We start from the raw sequence: 16,169 nt of genomic DNA on the forward strand, positions 1-16,169 counted from the left end.
ATTTGATGGAGCGCGTAGATGGCGCTGCCTGACGATCGCATTACGTTGTACCTGGTGATCCATAAACATGTGGTGTGCATTGTGCGGCTGGCGTTTGCTTGTGCAGCTCTAGTGTCGAGCATGGGATAACGACGTCAATACTTCACCGACAATGCCCCTCCGAGACTCGAAGCCGACGTCGACGCCACAGCCATTTTATTTACCGGTACGGCGCGATGGGCCGCTCTGAAGTCATTCAACAAGTAGCCTGCGACTGATCTCGCCGGTGAATTCGCACAACCAAGTCGTGTTAAGTAAGAGTAAAGAGCGATCTTGAATACACTGCGTTTGATTCGCCACGGACCACATTATATCGCATTTGGATTGGGTGCGTGAAGCAGCGTGGGATGTCAGTGGATTCGAGCGCGAATTGCGGTGTCTTTCCCAAGCTCACACTTCATTTTCAAAGTGAGCGAGAAGAGCAGCAGCCCGAGACGAGAAACGGGGGACGGGGCGGCGGCAATGGTCGCCGCCATGACCATCAAGGTACGCACCTCTTCTTCTTTCTTCCGTTTCCTAGGATGGACATATTGTCTATAGAAGGCACGCAAGGACTCCACCCATTGGTGAACAAGCGACTGGCACCGCTGTCGACAACGTCGACCCGCGCCATCACGCGCGACGCCATCGTATGCGCCTTTTCTATGCATTGTGAGCGTGACACGTCATGCTAGGTGTCGACGCCGTCAATGGCCGACGCAAAGCACACGCGGACGAGCGCTTGAGTACGACCCCTTGCGTGCATACATGTGCTTGATCTACGTCGGTAGGACCCGACCATTACGAAGAGCGAGTTCGTCAAGGTCCAGGCGATGACGACCGCCGACTTCAAGGCGAGCAACGCGGCCGACGATCGCGACTCGCCTCAAGCTGGGCCGCACGCGAAGCAAGAAGGAAAGCGTCCAGAAGATTATACAGTATTTCCACTTCGTACGTCTCTCCCTAAGGTGTATTTGCATCATGTGGTCCGTAGATCCGTACCGGCACGAAGAGCGCTCCGCCATTCCTGCCCGAGATCGACGCCGGCAGCGTCGTGGAGGCGGTGCAAGCGCAACGTTTGATGAGCATGTTACCATCGTCCTTCCTAGGACGCCATTTCGTCGCAAAAGCCGCGTCGTCGGAGGAGAGCCAAAGAGCTCGGTGACAAGGGAAGCCTCTTTTGAGCGCTCGTCAGCGCATTTTGCTAGCTCGTGCTTCTAGCATCTTTTACGGGGATTCCCATCCCCCGATTTCTACTAACAACATACACAAATAAAGAGATTGAGTCTCGATTTTCCCTTGATTTCCTACCTCGCATGAGCCAGCGTAGGCACCGACACGAGCATGCACCACGGTCAACAACCAGCAAGTCACTCAAAAGCTCTGGCAATTCCAATTTGACAAGAAAAGCTACTAGTACAGTATAGTGTCGAGGGAGCTGCTGCTGTCGTTGCAGCAGTTCGCCGCTTTGCCCTTGGAGAACTCGGTGCACATCTCGCTTCGCTTCGAGACGCTCTCGTGGCGGTACTACATGCTCAAAGATGGCGAGATCACTAGTACGCGGAACGTAGAAAGTGTTGCAGATATGGCATATATTTCGTTAGCTTAGCGGCGGTAGCGGTGGCGCTTAAAGTTGAAGTAGAGATGCAGGATGCCACGCTCGTAGACGCACTTGAAGCCGCGCTTGTGCGAGTACTCCCACTCGCGGTTGACGATTTTAAAGGCCAAGTCGACGTACGGCGGGCCGGCTTGGAAGCGGATGATGCAAAAGTCGCGCGATTCCGCGGCCTCGAGCACGTACTTGGGCGTGACGCTCTTGTCGATGAGGTCGGGGTAGAAGAGGTTGAACTTGTAGCCTTGGACCGTCTTGGGCGGCGGGTTGTCTTCGTCGTAGTGCGTCTGGTTGTACTTGTTCCAGTCGTACCCGGTCTTGACGCGGTTGAAGAAGCGCGGCTTCCGCGGCTCGTACTTGGCCGACCACGACGGCAGCTTGCACGCAACCTCGTCCATAAACTCTTCCTCCTGGTCCTCCATGCCCTTGTCCTGCTCCAGTGCCATCATCGAGAGCGCTTCGCGGCTGTTGTCCAATGTGCCCGTCGTCAGCGCGGGCGCCGACGGCGATGCCGATGGAGCCGCCGCCTGCGACACCTGGTACGCGGCGTGGGCTTCCTGCGACGCCACGCGGTCGCTGAGCGTCGTAAGCAACGCCGCGTGGATGTCGTGTAGTCGGCTCTTGGCCTTGTGCACCTTGATCTCTTGCAGCACGCTCTCGTAGTACTCGACGTCGATGCCGGACCCGCCGCCGTTGATCGTCGCGTCAATTTCGGCGCCGAGCTCGTCGAGTTCGGCCCGCGACTTGCCCGTGAGCATCTCGTCAATGGCCTTCTGGACCTCCGTGTGGATCGCATGGCGCGAGCTCGCCTTCTTCTGGCGCTTGGTGATCTCGTCCAAGCACACGATCGCGAGGAGTTTCCAAAACTCGACGTTCTCGCCCGTCTCGCCTTCGAGCTCCATGTACACCTGGATGTCCTTGTGCAACTCGGTGAGCTCGTGACCCGCGAGGCCGACAAGCAGCTGCTCTGGCGCACGCAGCTCGACCTGCGCGTGCTTGAGCTCCGCGAGCGTGTCTTCAACGGCCTTGGTCGGGTCGATCACATGCGACGTGGACGCGAGGAGAAGGTTCTTGGCGAGCAAATCGATCGGCTTCTCACGGCCTTCGCGGATGCGGATGTGCGACCGGACGCGCGCTTGGCTCAAATGGAACGACTCTTCCTTCTGCTGCCAGTCGTCGTACTCGGATGCATCGCGCAGCCGCGACTCTTCTTCGCGCAGGCGGTCCATTTCCTCACGCTCGGCCTCGCGCTCGTCGCGGCGCTGGCGGACCTTCATGATCTCGTTGATGAGCTCTTCGCGCATGTCGTCATTGCGGCCGCTGCGCTTGCTGCTGCGCCGGTCACGCGATCTCGATCTCGACCGGTCGCGGGACTGAGATCGTCGCTTGCGCTCGGGCGACTGGCGCTTGGCCGGCGCGGCCTCGGCCTTCTTGTGCCAGACAAACTTGGCCGTGAGGTTGGCGTCGCCGAACGGGTTGTCGTCGTTCGAGTAGCCCATGGCCTTGACGATCTTGGAGGCCTTCTTGTCCTTCCTCCGCGCCCGGCGGGCCTCGTCGTCCTCGTCGCTCGAGTCGGCCCGCTTGTGCTTACGCTTCTTCTCGCTCTTGCCCATGCTAATGTTCGGGCGCAAAGTTCGAAATTTATTCGCCAAAATTGTGGCCGCCGTCCGCACAAAATCCGGACAGCGTCATTTTTTAAACCATTCAATTTTGTATCGTACAACACAAAAAAGTTGGCATTTTTTAACCCCAAAAGACTCTAAATTTGTGGGCAACTCACATGAAAAGCGCAATGGCGTCCTGGATACGGTGTCAATTAAATTCGCGATCAATATCCGGATACGAAACGACATTTTTTCACAATTCGCGTTGGATTGTTGGGAAGAAGAGAGCCAAGGACGACGACGATGGCAGACGAGCCGACCGTAGCGCTCACCGCCCGCGCCGAGTCGCCGTCGAGTAAGGACCGCGTCGTGCGCCGATCCGGCTTCCAGGCGCCGTACTCGCGCGACCAATATGTATCCTGCGCAGGCCATCTCATCTCGGCCACGGCGCTATACGCCTGCCTTGTACTCATGGTCGCGGTGCCCAGCGACGCGACGCCAACAATCGACTACGCTGCCTACGAAGTACGACTTCGAGGCTGGCGATTTATGGCTCATGGCGCGCTGCGTAGACGTACCTCGTGATCGCGCTCGGCGTGCACCTTGCTGTCACGGCGCTTCTGCTCTACGCGTGGTACTCGTGCGAATCCTGCGACCCCGGCGACACGGAGACAGACAAGGCGACACCATGGCTCGGCATCGTCCTGAGCGGCCCGCGCTGGGAGAAGACCAAGTACTGCGCTGTGTGCCGGAAGACGATCCCTGGCATGGACCACCATTGCACATGGTACGTGAAGCACCTGCTCATCTTGGTCGCCCATGTGTCGCAGGTTGAACACGTGCGTCGGGAAGAAGAACTATCCGCAATTCTTTACGATCGCCATCTGCGGTACCGACAACGCGACATGTGCGATGGAGCTAACGACGAGGATGGCGTAGGTGTCGTTCAATTTCTCCTGCAGTGCCTGGTGACCATTGCGCTGCTCGCCGACTGGATCCACTGGCAGGCCTACTATGGCCTCTCGGCGACGCTGAGCCTTGCCCTCCAGGTAGCACAAGACTCTTGTCGATGGCGAGACTCAAACCGGTGCAGATTGGTCTTGGCGCGTGCGCGGTCGTATCCGTGCCCTGCCTCATCATGTACTTTACACTGCTCGTGTTCCACTTGTACCTGGCGTGGCTCGGGTACGGGACGTACGACTACTACCTCAAGCAGCGCGACGCGCAGCGAGCAAAGCGCCGTCTCCAACACAGCGCGACGGTTGAGCTCACGCACAAGACGACGGTCGCGCCCGTGTAGGGTCTTCTCTATTTGCTCGTTGACAGTGTATTTTTACTCCAACGTCGCGACTGTTTCTTCGATGCGGTTCTTCAGCGACGGGAGGAGCTTGATCTGGTTCTTAACGCAGCCCGAGACGCACGCGTCCATGGAGGCCTGCGCAGCCGCGATCTGCGACTCGGTCGGGTTGCGCGGCAGGTCGTCCTGCGCCTTGTCCTGGCACTCGCGCGCCGCGCGCTGGAGGCGGTTCTAGATATCCAATGTTGGTCAACTGCCTTGCAGCCACGCAGGTAGCTTACCTGGAACTGCTGCATTTCCTGGCTCACGTAGTTCTGGACCTGCTGCATCGGCGCCTGGCACCGATCGATGCAGTGCTGGAGCTGCTCGGCGCTGCAGTTCTTGTTGTCGAAGCAGTTGACGACGCAGACGTAGCTCTTGCGCTACCCAGCGCCATGAGCCTAGGGTAGCTACAGGCTACGCGTACCTGGAGCGGGCGGAACGTCGCGCGCTCGAGCTTGTCCATCATGTCGCCGACGGCGCGGTTGATGTCGTTCTCGGCCATCGTGGTGCAATTTCAAATGTGGACCGCCAGTGATCGCACGTGCGTTAAATGGGTGCAATCGTTTAACGCAATGTCGTCGGCCGACCACCCTGGCGTCAATCAAGCCCGACAGCTACGCGGGCGAGATCGCTGCCCACAAGTGTATAAACAAGGTACGCGTAAAAGTTGGAGGCATATCGGAGCGCTGGCTTGGTGATGTTACAGTGTCTGTAGTTAGCTCAACCTTGAACCAATGTGTTTTGCGTGCGTTTAGCCATGCAGGTTTTATAGCAATTTGGGTTTTTCCTCGTTCCCCCAGCAGCAGCGACCGAAGGATCCAGGACATGGCGACCCTCGTCATCACGGTGGACGCACTTGAAGCCGCGATTGCCGCTCTCTACGGCCAGGTAGCTCCATGTTCCTCCGTCTCCATGCGCATGCGCCCCTAGAGAGGGCCAGACGAGCAGCGCAATGCTAACGAGTACCTCTTGGCCGTCGCCGACAGCAGCGTACGTCCATCTTCTCTCTACCTCCTTCCTCAACCCATCGAGCTAGTCGGCATGGCCCGTGGGGCTTACGCTCCTCGCACAACCGCCGTCGAACCCGTCCATGGACCCAACCCCGATCCAGTACTTTGCCGCCAACATGATCTACTCCAAGGTACCATCGATCGACACTCCTTATTCTCTCGCCTCATCGCTCCTGTCGCAGCTGCGGAAAGAGTACGTGACGTTGGCGGTCGCCGACCAGCAGCAGATCCAGGCGCAGCTCGAAGCCATCTTGCATCAAGTCCGCGCCGGCCAGCTCAGGTACCTCCCTGTCGCCATATACAGTACATACGAGGCTCATTGCATGGTAGATTTGCGCCGCTCGTCTCGCAGCGCGTGTGTATGGCCATCGCGTTTATCTACCTCTGCATGGACGGCGGCTGCGCGCGCTGCGTCCAGGACTGCGTCGCGTCGTCGAGTACGGCGAGCCCGCTGGTCGTCGTCTTGGCGCTGGAGCTCCTCACGAGCCTCTGTGACGAAAACACGGACGCGTACCTCCCCATGGCGCGCAAGGACAGCGTCGTGCTCGAGATCACCGAGATCAGCCCGACAGTCTTTGAGTTTCTCAGCCACGTCTTCCGCCAAGCGAGCGGCGCCGCCGACATTCGGTACGCAGCGCTGCTCTGCCTCAAGGCGTGGATCAAGGGCGCGGGTCTCTCGATCGCCAAGCTCTACACGACGATGCGCCACGTCTTTGACTCGCTCCTCGGCGCGCTCTGCGTCGTTTCGGGTACATTTTCTGCGCCGATTTGCATCGAACCGCATGAGTCCACGTAGCGGACGCGGTCGTGACGCGCGAGGTCGTCGTGTGCGCGTCGATCCTCGGCAATGCCCTCCAAGTCGAAGAGTACCCACCGGCGGCGGCAAAGGAAGACGCGATGCTGGCGCTGACGCAGGGTCTTCTCGCGAGCGAGGCTGGGATCCAGCACTACTTGCGCGCGGATGAAAGTACGCTATCGCGACTCTCTCGCTTTGGTTGTACCGCGACGGCCTGTAGATGTTGCACTCGCACTGACGACGCTCGTTGCATCGTTTGGCGAGTCGGAGCTCGAGTGGCTCATCGCAGGCAGCCCCGAAGCACTCGCGCTTGCCGAGCTCATGGTCCCTCTGCGACCATTTCTCTGTTGACTCATCGCGCAATGTAGCTGGCTATGACGGCGCAGCCCAACCGCCAGATTGCGTCATTGATGCTCGATGTCTGGCTCATGATCCAAGTATGCTTTGAGTTTGAGTTTGAGATGTACCAAGCCGCCATACCTTAGGACGAGCCGGTTGCGGACCGCCACGAAGTGTTTCGGGACGCCTTCTTTCGCCGGCTCTTGCACGTGCTCTTGCTTCAGTGTGCGCCGACACCCGAGGACGAAGACGACGACGACGCGTTCCACGACTTCCGCGCCACGGTCGTCGACGTCGTTCTCTCGGTGTACGCGCTCCTCAAGGACGAGTTTCTCAAGTACATTGCGCACGTCGTGCAGACGCAAACGGCCAACATCGGGCACCTCGACGCTGCGCTCTTCCTCCTCTCGACGATCACGGTCGACCTCAAGCCGCGGCTTCCGACGCCCGATGCGATTCTCACGTCGCTCTGCTCCGACTACATTTTTGGCCACGCGTCGTTCTCAATCGCGCCATCGGTCATCCAAGCCTCGTCCGTGCTGCTCGGTACAATCCTCACACATGACTGTGGAAGTCACGCTGGTGTGGGGTAGGCCAGCTCAACGGTTGGCTCGCACTGCCCCACAACACGACGCTGTTGGCGACAAGTGTACGCTACCTTGCGTCCGCAGTCGGTCCGTCGCCCAAGCAAGCGTGCAAGAGCTTGCTTCAGCTTTCTTGCGCAGCGACCGACACGTTATCGACCATGGCCGACCTCATTTCTCTCGTCATTCGCGCCATGCACGTACGCCACACCATTCGCTTGGCTTTGTTACAACATTTGCGCTAGGAACAACCATTGGAGCTCTCGGAGCGGCTGCTGTTGATCGAAGCGATTGTTCGGGTGGCGACCGCCGCGCCGTGGTGCATGGATGCTCTCACGTTCCTCGCAGGCCCTATTCTGAGCCGCTTGCAAGAGGCAACGCAGCACGAAGTATCCCCGGCGCTTGTCGCGACCGAGTTGGCGTGTCTCACGACGCTGTTGCGCTTTGCAGATGCGCCGACGGCCGCGGCCGGTGGCGCCGACGTCACGAACGCCCTTCTCCGACTTCTCTGGCCTGTCCTGACGCCGGTTGCGGCGCGGTATGGCTCGTCTGAGACCGCGATGGACGCGCTTCTCGAGCTTGTCGCGGCTATCCTCAAGGCCAAGCGGGACGACATTGAGGCGTTTGGTGCGTCGTCCGAGGTCGCTGCCGTCCTTGAAATGGTCGTCGCCCTCTTTGCGCAGTTTGGATACGCGTCCAGCTTTGGTCCGATCACGGTCGCGATCGAGGTTTTCGGTCCGCGGGGCGTCCCACCGGCCCTTCGCCTTGCGTTCCACGGCCTCTCGCAGCGAACCTTTGAGGTCGTCCAAGCCACGGCGCCGTCCGAGGTTCCCGACACGATCCGCGGCTTCTTTGACGTACGTATCATCAGAACACCCCTCACAAATGCCAACGGCGTGTAGCTTGCCCAACGTTGCATCATGTTTTGCCCAGGTCTCCTCTTTGAGCGTGAGTTTGGCGCGACGCTACAGCTCGCGCAGGTGGCTCTGGCGCGGCTTGGGAGCCACCGCGAAGGTCTTCGGTCTGTCATTTTCTACGTCAACTACGTCGTCACAAAGCGCGAATCGACCTTGGTTGGTTACGCTAGCCAAATGGAGGATATGACGTATGCGGGTGTAGATGGAACACAAGGACGCGATCGACGGTGTGCTCGGGAGTCTCAAGGACGCGCTGTGCCTGGCGATCGTGGATTTGCTCGCCGCCGGAAGTCCCACAACGCTCTATGCGCCGCTGTCGTCGCTCTGGTTTCATTTTCTCACAGCGTACGGGCCGCTCGTTTACCCCGCTGTCGAGCAAGGTACTGTTCCGTTCTTTTGGGAAGTTGACAGGTTGATGCAACGTCGTACTATGTAGCGCTGCTGCAGTCGGAAGCCACGACCGTGCTCAGCCTCGAAGACAAGAACCGAGTGTTTACCGCTTGGACATCGTAAGTGTTTCAAAGTTTCAAGTGACATAATGTGGAGTAGGCTGAGCGACAACTACCAAGAGCGCCGGTTCAACGCCGTGTGCCTCGACGTCGCCAAGGTGTGCCGCCGAGAGATGACGGCCGACGTTCTTGCCGAGTACGACGTCTAGTGTTCCGTAAGGGTGTAAGCGCGAGTTCGTTGTAACGCTAAAACATGTTAACGGTTGCCTGCCATGCACGAGCCGCGGTTCGCCGATTGGAGTCCCGCTAGTGTCTTTGGCCGGCAGGGCTCTCGCCTCAGTAAGCCAACTCTTGCTGCTGCCCAACCTCGAGAGGAAGCTCGGCCAACCAACCAAGAGCCCCCGACGCCCCGCGCCGAGCACGGTCGCGCCGCCTTCGTCATCCAAAAGAGCCTGCGCCTGCACCTGGTCCAGCGACAAGCAGCATATGCGGCAGCGCATCTTGCTCGTATTCAGAGCGTACTCGAGCGCACCGCTGCAAGCTCGGTGCAGCGAACCTACCGCGCCTACCGACACCGACGCGTGGCAACAAGCACGCTGCGTCGGTGGTTCGCGCGCCTTATCCTGACGAAGCGAGCCGCGCGCTTACGGTGGACGACGAGAGACGACGCTGCTCGGCGAGTACAGTGCTGCTGCCGAGCTTTTCTCGCAGCACGACGAGCCTGGCGCTATGACCGCTACGTAGCTGCCATGGCCGCTCTGTGCAAATGCCTGCAACGCCGAGCGTTGGGAGTACTGGTGACGCAAGCTGCGATTGCCAAACAAACGTTGATCGATCGAGTGCAGCAGCTTCACGCAGCGCGACAAGACCGCCGACTTCGCCACTTCCAAGCCTCGTATCGCCGACACCATGCTGCACGGCGCATGGCAGCCAGCATCATGATCCAGCGACTCTACCGCGGGTTCCGAGGTCGTCAAATCGCACGCGAGCGGCGACGGCTCTGGCTCGCGCGCTTCACCTGCAACAACTGCGGGCGGAACGAGCCAGGAGGTGTCTACTGCAAAGGCTGCGGACGCCCGAAACAGCCCAAGCGCCCGACGCCACCACGAACGATAGCGCCATCTTGCAAAGATCCCTTGCGGCCCGTCTACGCGCGGCGACGGCAAACCTTGGTACCGCCACCTGCGTTTACACACAGCCTTGTTGAAGCCACCAAGCAGCGAGGCGCTGATCTCGACCGCCGTGAAAAGGGCGTAGCAGCTCACAGCATAGACCGGCGCATGCAACAAGCGTCCCAATATCTGCAACACAATACACGCTCACACCGGTAATAATTATCTCTTGTCATGACAGAGAGAGAAACCTAACTCAGACTTCATGCTTCATAATGCACTGCCGTCAACACAGCCTCCGAGGACATATGGGTAGCAAATGCAAATTGGTGCGGACCGCCGTTGCTGGCTCACACAGAGACGGCCGCGTGCAAGCGTACGAGGACGACGACGGTAGAACATGAAGCTCACATTGGACTTTTACATACATGGGTCGACTTATGAGCAATTCAACTGGATGCACTGCCGTCAACACAGCCTCTTTACCAGAAAATGCGAAAACGACTTTAGGTTAAAACGACTTTGGGTTTGGTTATTGCTAGTCGAGGGCGCGGTAAATCCGTCGGCGCATGTGCATGCGCCGGTACCAAATGAGGCCGAGGACGCCCATGCCGAGCGCACTCATGCCCAAGAGGCCGTAGATGGCAGCGCCACCTGCGGCGCTGTGCTCACTGAGCTCGATCGAGAGTTTGGCGCGGAGGTCCGAGATGAGAATGTACGAGGTGCCTGGCCACGACGCAAAGGACGACGTCTCGATCCACCACTTGGGGTACGGCGATGACACTTGATTGGTTGGGTCTTCGCCGACCGTGATGGCGCCGCCGTTGTACTTGCTCACGAGGTGCCACGCCAGCTGCCACCAGTTGGCGACCACCTCGTCTGCAAACGCGTTCGTTTTGGTCTCGAGGTACGTTGCCATCTCGGCTGGCGTCTGCAACGTCGCAGCGTGCGCGGCAGCGGTCGCGTACATGTCAATGGCGGCGTCTTGATAGTGGTTGATCTTCTCGAGCACCTCGGGGTACATGACGTTGAAGCGCAGCTGCATCCAGTTGTTGACAAACTGGAACGCCCACCACGCAGAGTCGGTGCTGAATTGGCTCTGGCGGCCCATAAGAAACGAGTTGGGCACGGTGGACTGCGCGCACGAGAAGGGGACGAAGACCGTGCCGTGGGGCGCTGAGAGCCCGAACCACGTGACGCCGCCGATCGCGTCCGGGAGGTCGCCGCGCACTTGGTGCACAAAGCTAAAGATGGTCCGGTCCAGCGAGATGGCGCGCTCCCAGCCACCTTCAATGTTGTACGTGGCGCCGCCGTTGCGGTTCGGGTTCCCAAACGGCCCAGCGTCCAGGCCCTGCGTGAGGTCGAACGGCGTGCCCTCGTAGTGGTCCCGGAGCAGCGTCATGACATCTTTGGCCGAGATCTTCTTGTCCGGACGGACCGAGAACGGGTACGTTGGCAGCGTCGGGTGGTACGCGTGCTCGGGCTCTAGCTGCAACGACGGCGCAAAGACGTCAAAGATGCGCCAGAGGCGGCGCCCGACGTACAGCGGAAGAAGCGGACTTGACGGCTTCTCATAGCCGTACGCTGCCGTAAAGTCGAATGGTCCGTGCTTGGGGTGCCACCAGCCCATCTCCTTTGCGAACGAGTGGACGTTCGCCGAGGCAAGGTACGTCGTCGGGTCACTCAGGTCCATTTGACGAATCACAAAGCCGTTGGCGATCGCTGCAATGTGGTCGTCGGGCACGCGCTGAGCGGCCCAGACCGCGCTCGCGTTCTTCGGGCCCGTGAGCACATGGAAGAGCCAGACCTCGCCGTACTTGTCGCCCACTGCAACCGACTCGGCCGAGCTCATGAAAGCGGGGTGCGTGAGGTTGCCGTTGAAGTCGTTGTAAAAGCCATGCGCCACTGCGAGGTCGCCCATGGTTTGGACGGCGCAGCGTGCGCTGTCGCAGCGCTCGAGCGCGATCTTGGTGAGCTCGTTGATCGTAAAGAGGTTGTAGCCGCCGGGCTGGCCGAGGGCCCAGCCGACCGTCTTGGCCGCGCACGTGCTCTCGCCCATGCTCAGTTGCACCTCGTTGATGAGCGCGTAGTCAATGTCAAAGTACGCGTACGTCTTGTTGACGTGGGGCACGGCGCCGACGGGCGTCGTGAGGATCTGGCCGTCCACGGGTGAGTAGTGAAGGCCGCGGTCGTTCGTGACAAAGCGCGGGTAGCCCGGGCGCGACGAAGCAAATACGCCGCGGCTGGCGCCGTCAGCGTGCTCCATGGCCGGCACGCGCACGATGCGCAGGTCGATGGCACCGAACCCCGTGTCTTCGGTGTGCGAGACAAGCACGGAGCCGTCGACGGTTGCGCCTTTCCCGGCGACGATGACGGTGCACGCCGTGACGCTGGAGGCGACGAGCGCGAGGATGTGGGCGAGACGCATGGGAATGCCAAATGACTCGAACTCCAGGATGCCTCCGAGGTGCAGTTGAAGTCATGGCCACCTTGAAGCAACCACCTCGAGATCCAAATCGAGTGTGCAAACGCCTCGCGTTTCATTGGCGGAGACGCGGTCGCATGTCCAACGAAGTGGCTTCATTGGCTACAAAGACAGGATTTTGTCCAATGATGTCACGACGTTGAAAGAGTGATTTCGCCGTTCAACTTCCAAAGGGGGTGGGCTAGGCACCCCTTTTATATAGAAAAGAGACACGACACACTGTAGGCCTACCCAAAGCTCGGGCGGTCCTGCACACTACAACGATAGCGATGTATTGTTTTGACAAGATCATGCATGCGATAATGCGCTGGTACTGCGCGTGGTCGACTGCTAACGTCACGGGTCGACCTCGGTGCTTTCGGTGGTAACACAAAGGGGAGTGTGAAAACACCCCCTTTTCGTAAACTGTCTGAAGTCTCGGCTGCTTTTTTATTCTTTGACGACGAATCTTGAGAAGCGGCAATAGGCGATGGCAGCACTCTTTGGGCCGCTGCCGTCCGTGAACCGCGACGCGTTCCGCTGGATCCCGGACAAGGAGGCCGAGAAGTGCATGAACTGCAACTCCGAGTTCACAGTCTTCAACCGCAAGGTACGTGCTCGCCAGCATCCCACGCGACCTCATGCACGCGCAGCACCACTGCCGCCGCTGCGGCCACGTCGTGTGCAAGAACTGCTCACCCAACATTCGCCGCGTATCGCCACAAGACCCATTCGTACGAAGCAACATTGATCGCGGTGCATTGGCTCATACGCGTGTGTCTGCGTAGCCCGTGCGCGTCTGCAACCCGTGCTACACGGCCGTCGACGAGCACTTCACATCGCTCGAGTGGTCGGGCCACACGACGACCGAGGTACTGTGCCCATCCATCTTGCATGTGGCACTCATGGTCGCGTCACTGGACCTTAGGCAGAGCGCAGCCCTGACCCCGTCGCGAACGGTCGCGTGCACATTGGGCAGCTGTACGTCAAGGTCGTTGAAGCCATCGGCCTTCCGTCAACCGACTCGATCGCCAACTCAATCACAAGCGATCCGTTTGTCAAGGTCATTCTCACTGGTCGCTGGTCCCACGGACAGGTAGGACCTCGTGTTTTGCGAAATCATCTCACGACGGTCGCAGGAGTGGGGCACCGACTTGCAGTCGATTCGACTCACGAAGCGCAAGTCGCGCACGCTCAACCCGCGCTGGCACGAGACCTTTGTCTTCAACGTCTGCGCGCCGGGTGCCGAGCTCGTCCTCGAGGTCTACAACAGCGGACAACTCGGGCAGCCCACAAAGCTCGGACAGGCGGTCGTGCCGCTGAGCATCCTCATGGACCAGCGCCGGCACAACAAGTGGCTCGACTTGCTTCTGCCTCAGGGACTGTACCGCGAAGGCCTCAACAACGACGCGCGCGCGGGCCGCATTCACGTTCTGTTGCACTACAAGTTTGCGCGCGCCGCCGAGTTTGTCTCGCATTTCGCGCCCGAGCAGCCGTACGAAGCGCCGTGGCCCGCGTTCAAGGCAGCGACGCTCTACTCGAACTTTTGGCTGCTCCTCGACGACCTCTGGCCGTACCTCGAGGTGCTCTGGGCCATCTCGCCGACGCTCAACTGGGAGCACCCGAGCAGAACGTGCTTTTGGCTCGCCCTCGTCGTCTGGATGTGCGTCTACATACGGTGGGTGCCCGTGCTACTGCACCTCTTCCTCATCGGCCTCGTGCTGCGCAACCACTTTGACATGACGGTCAAGATCCAGCCATCGGAAGCTCCGATCTCGTCGGTCGTGACCCCGCCCAGCTTTAACACAGCGCCGAGCCTCGAGCCGAGCAGCAGCAGCAGCAACCTCCTCGACGGCCAAGCGCGCGTGTACAACTTGCCCCAGGGCTTTCACCACATCACGGACAAGATGACGCGCCTCACGACGGACGCCGAGACGCGGCACACGCTGCAGAACGTCCAGAACAACATGGCGTGGTGGTCGGGCGTCATCAAGTCGATCGAGCTTTTGTTTTCGTGGGAGGACTTTTTCTACACGGGGTATGTGCTCATCGGGCTCATCGTCAGCTGCATCTTGCACGTTGTGATCCCCAACCAGTACTTATTGCTGCTGGTCGTCCTCTGGCTCTTTGTGCGTTGGACGGTCCCGTACATCACGCTCAGCCGGTGGCTCTACGGCGTCAAGCAAGGGATTCGGTCGCTTCTGCACCAGCACCGCCTCCTCTCGATGCACGAGCAGAAGGGCCTCATGGACCGCGACTCGACCAGCAGCACCAACTCGGGCCCGCCGTCCATCAACGTCATGGACCTCAATGGGAAGAGCTCCATCAACAACGCATCGAACCCACGCGGCCGCATCCAGAGCATCAGCCACCGCAACAAGAGCGTCTCGAAGCGAGAACTCATGATTGGCGCCGCCGCCGCCGAGCTCTCCAAGCGCATAGCGGCCGAGAGCAGCGGAGGTGGTAGCGGCAACTTTTCGTCCCTCGACGACTAACGTTTTCTACTAACTTTGTAAAAACTATCTGAATCAAGTCAATCGTCGTCTCTCGTGGGACATGTTGTTTTCGCCAAGTACTGCCGTGCGCCTGTCGTGTCTTGAACGACGTGAAAATGAATTCGCGTGCAAAAATTCTGGATTCGAGTTCGTTTATGCATAGATTGATGGAGCTCTTAGACGCCCGTGGTTGTGAACGGGTGCATCTCGACGTCGGAGAGCGTAAAACGCTCCTCTTCCTTCTCAACGAGGAGGTTGCGGACCAAGTGAGCGGCGTTCTCCGACATGGTGGCCGGGATCTCAACAGGGAGGATGACGTAGTCGACCTTCGACGGTGTCGGTGCGTTCGTGGCGTCGTAGCGGGGTGGGCCATGGCCGTCCATGAGCAACGTGTACAACACGATGCCGAGGCCCCAGAGATCCACCTAATCGACTGCATGAGCAAATGAGCAACAAAAGTGACGCACGCACGGAAGTCCAGTGGGGCTTTCCTTCCAGTTTCTCAGGCGCGGAGTACAGGTTGCGGTTGTCGTTCGAGAGACGACCTCCTTTTGTGTTGCAGGCCGAGAACCCGAAGTCGGTAATTTTGACCACGTCCTATACAAGCAAAATATGAGAATGGAACAAATCAAACGCAGCCGGACGTTGTGGTCCAGAAGGATATTCTCCACACGGAGGTGGCGGTGGAGCACGCCCTTGCCGTGGATAGAGGTAAGCCCGCGCACGAGCTGGCGGATGATGCTGGCCACGCGAAATGTCGAAAACGCGCCGTTGGACTGGAGCAGCGCGTTGAGGAGGTTGCCCTTGGCGCAGAGCTCTTGGACGATGTACACCCGGCCCTTGTGCGTGAACCAGTTGTATGCCGCCACGATGTGGGCGCACCGGATGCGGATTTGGGATTCACCCTCCCGGCGGAAGTTGATTGCTTGGCGCACGTCCTTGAGTGCGTCCAGCGGGATGGCCTTGACAGCCACGATAGTGTTGGACGGCACGTGCACCGCCGCGCGGACAACGCAGCTCTTACCGCAGTCGAGCTCCTTGACAAATCGAAAATCTTCAAACGTCGTGGTGCTCACGAGCGTACTGAAGCCGCTCGACCAGTCCCCCGACACACGAGCGTTGCTGGGAAATCCCGTTATGGGCAGGGCAGCGAGGACGACGGCGACGCCGAGCACTGGGCGATGGGCGCTTGGACCCAAGCGGGGACAAGGACCGCTGGCGCGGCCACGGCGCTTGCTGCCGCTCCCCGCTGTGTCTTGCAGAACATTCTTGACTGGATCCTTGCCACCTAGCTTGACGTGTCACGCTCACATTGCAAAGAAAAGGCGCGTACGGTGGCGTCGCGCGTGATGGCGCGGGTCGACGTTGTCGACAGCGGTGCCAGTCGCTTGTTCACCAATGGGTGGAGTCCTTGCGTGCCTTCTATAGAC

At 59.6% G+C, this 16,169-nt stretch overlaps 8 protein-coding genes across 8 annotated transcripts in view; 4 read left to right on the plus strand and 4 right to left on the minus strand.

Moving 5' to 3' along the window:
- Window positions 1-513: 513 nt before the first annotated feature.
- On the plus strand, window positions 514-1,202 carry SDRG_05382 (hypothetical protein; the record flags this gene model as incomplete). The annotated part of the gene is made up of 4 exons (XM_008611096.1): window positions 514-525; window positions 810-956; window positions 1,013-1,081; window positions 1,128-1,202. 4 exons carry the CDS (start codon window positions 514-516, stop codon window positions 1,200-1,202), a joined length of 303 nt encoding a protein of 100 aa, XP_008609318.1.
- Window positions 1,203-1,386: 184 nt separating this feature from the next.
- SDRG_05383 (hypothetical protein) lies at window positions 1,387-3,268 on the minus strand. The gene has a single exon (XM_008611097.1). It carries the CDS (start codon window positions 3,241-3,243, stop codon window positions 1,624-1,626), a length of 1,620 nt encoding a protein of 539 aa, XP_008609319.1. The 5' UTR covers window positions 3,244-3,268; the 3' UTR covers window positions 1,387-1,623.
- A 269-nt stretch (window positions 3,269-3,537) lies between these two features.
- SDRG_05384 (hypothetical protein) lies at window positions 3,538-4,534 on the plus strand (the record flags this gene model as incomplete). The annotated part of the gene is made up of 5 exons (XM_008611098.1): window positions 3,538-3,759; window positions 3,807-4,021; window positions 4,065-4,123; window positions 4,174-4,283; window positions 4,328-4,534. The coding sequence occupies 5 exons, from the start codon at window positions 3,538-3,540 to the stop codon at window positions 4,532-4,534; spliced, it is 813 nt and encodes a 270-aa protein (XP_008609320.1).
- A 33-nt stretch (window positions 4,535-4,567) lies between these two features.
- SDRG_05385 (hypothetical protein) lies at window positions 4,568-5,075 on the minus strand (the record flags this gene model as incomplete). Its single annotated transcript, XM_008611099.1, has 3 exons — window positions 4,568-4,762; window positions 4,813-4,953; window positions 4,998-5,075. The coding sequence occupies 3 exons, from the start codon at window positions 5,073-5,075 to the stop codon at window positions 4,568-4,570; spliced, it is 414 nt and encodes a 137-aa protein (XP_008609321.1).
- Window positions 5,076-5,326: 251 nt separating this feature from the next.
- On the plus strand, window positions 5,327-8,941 carry SDRG_05386 (hypothetical protein). Its single transcript, XM_008611100.1, has 15 exons — window positions 5,327-5,461; window positions 5,504-5,563; window positions 5,610-5,714; window positions 5,766-5,863; window positions 5,914-6,332; window positions 6,380-6,550; window positions 6,600-6,703; window positions 6,748-6,816; window positions 6,865-7,264; window positions 7,312-7,502; window positions 7,548-8,159; window positions 8,205-8,375; window positions 8,422-8,599; window positions 8,656-8,728; window positions 8,769-8,941. The coding sequence occupies exons 1-15, from the start codon at window positions 5,399-5,401 to the stop codon at window positions 8,875-8,877; spliced, it is 2,823 nt and encodes a 940-aa protein (XP_008609322.1). The 5' UTR covers window positions 5,327-5,398; the 3' UTR covers window positions 8,878-8,941.
- Window positions 8,942-10,265: 1,324 nt separating this feature from the next.
- SDRG_05387 (hypothetical protein) lies at window positions 10,266-12,257 on the minus strand. Its single transcript, XM_008611101.1, has one exon. It carries the CDS (start codon window positions 12,206-12,208, stop codon window positions 10,319-10,321), a length of 1,890 nt encoding a protein of 629 aa, XP_008609323.1. The 5' UTR covers window positions 12,209-12,257; the 3' UTR covers window positions 10,266-10,318.
- A 477-nt stretch (window positions 12,258-12,734) lies between these two features.
- Window positions 12,735-14,739, plus strand: SDRG_05388 (hypothetical protein; the record flags this gene model as incomplete). Its single annotated transcript, XM_008611102.1, has 5 exons — window positions 12,735-12,854; window positions 12,898-12,978; window positions 13,033-13,116; window positions 13,173-13,340; window positions 13,384-14,739. 5 exons carry the CDS (start codon window positions 12,735-12,737, stop codon window positions 14,737-14,739), a joined length of 1,809 nt encoding a protein of 602 aa, XP_008609324.1.
- Window positions 14,740-14,886: 147 nt separating this feature from the next.
- The window catches only part of SDRG_05389 (AUR protein kinase), a gene marked incomplete at its 5' end in the record, with an annotated part of 1,850 nt that continues 567 nt past the window's right edge, over window positions 14,887-16,169 (minus strand). Inside the window, 4 exons of the mRNA XM_008611103.1 lie at window positions 14,887-15,164; window positions 15,211-15,336; window positions 15,384-16,019; window positions 16,073-16,126. Coding sequence (XP_008609325.1) covers window positions 14,916-15,164; window positions 15,211-15,336; window positions 15,384-16,019; window positions 16,073-16,126 — 1,065 coding nt within the window. The 3' untranslated portion in view covers window positions 14,887-14,915. The remainder of the gene's footprint in view (window positions 15,165-15,210; window positions 15,337-15,383; window positions 16,020-16,072; window positions 16,127-16,169) is intronic.

The sequence above is a fragment of the Saprolegnia diclina genome (assembly GCF_000281045.1).
Source record: "Saprolegnia diclina VS20 unplaced genomic scaffold supercont1.14, whole genome shotgun sequence".
NCBI lineage: Eukaryota > Oomycota > Saprolegniomycetes > Saprolegniales > Saprolegniaceae > Saprolegnia > Saprolegnia diclina.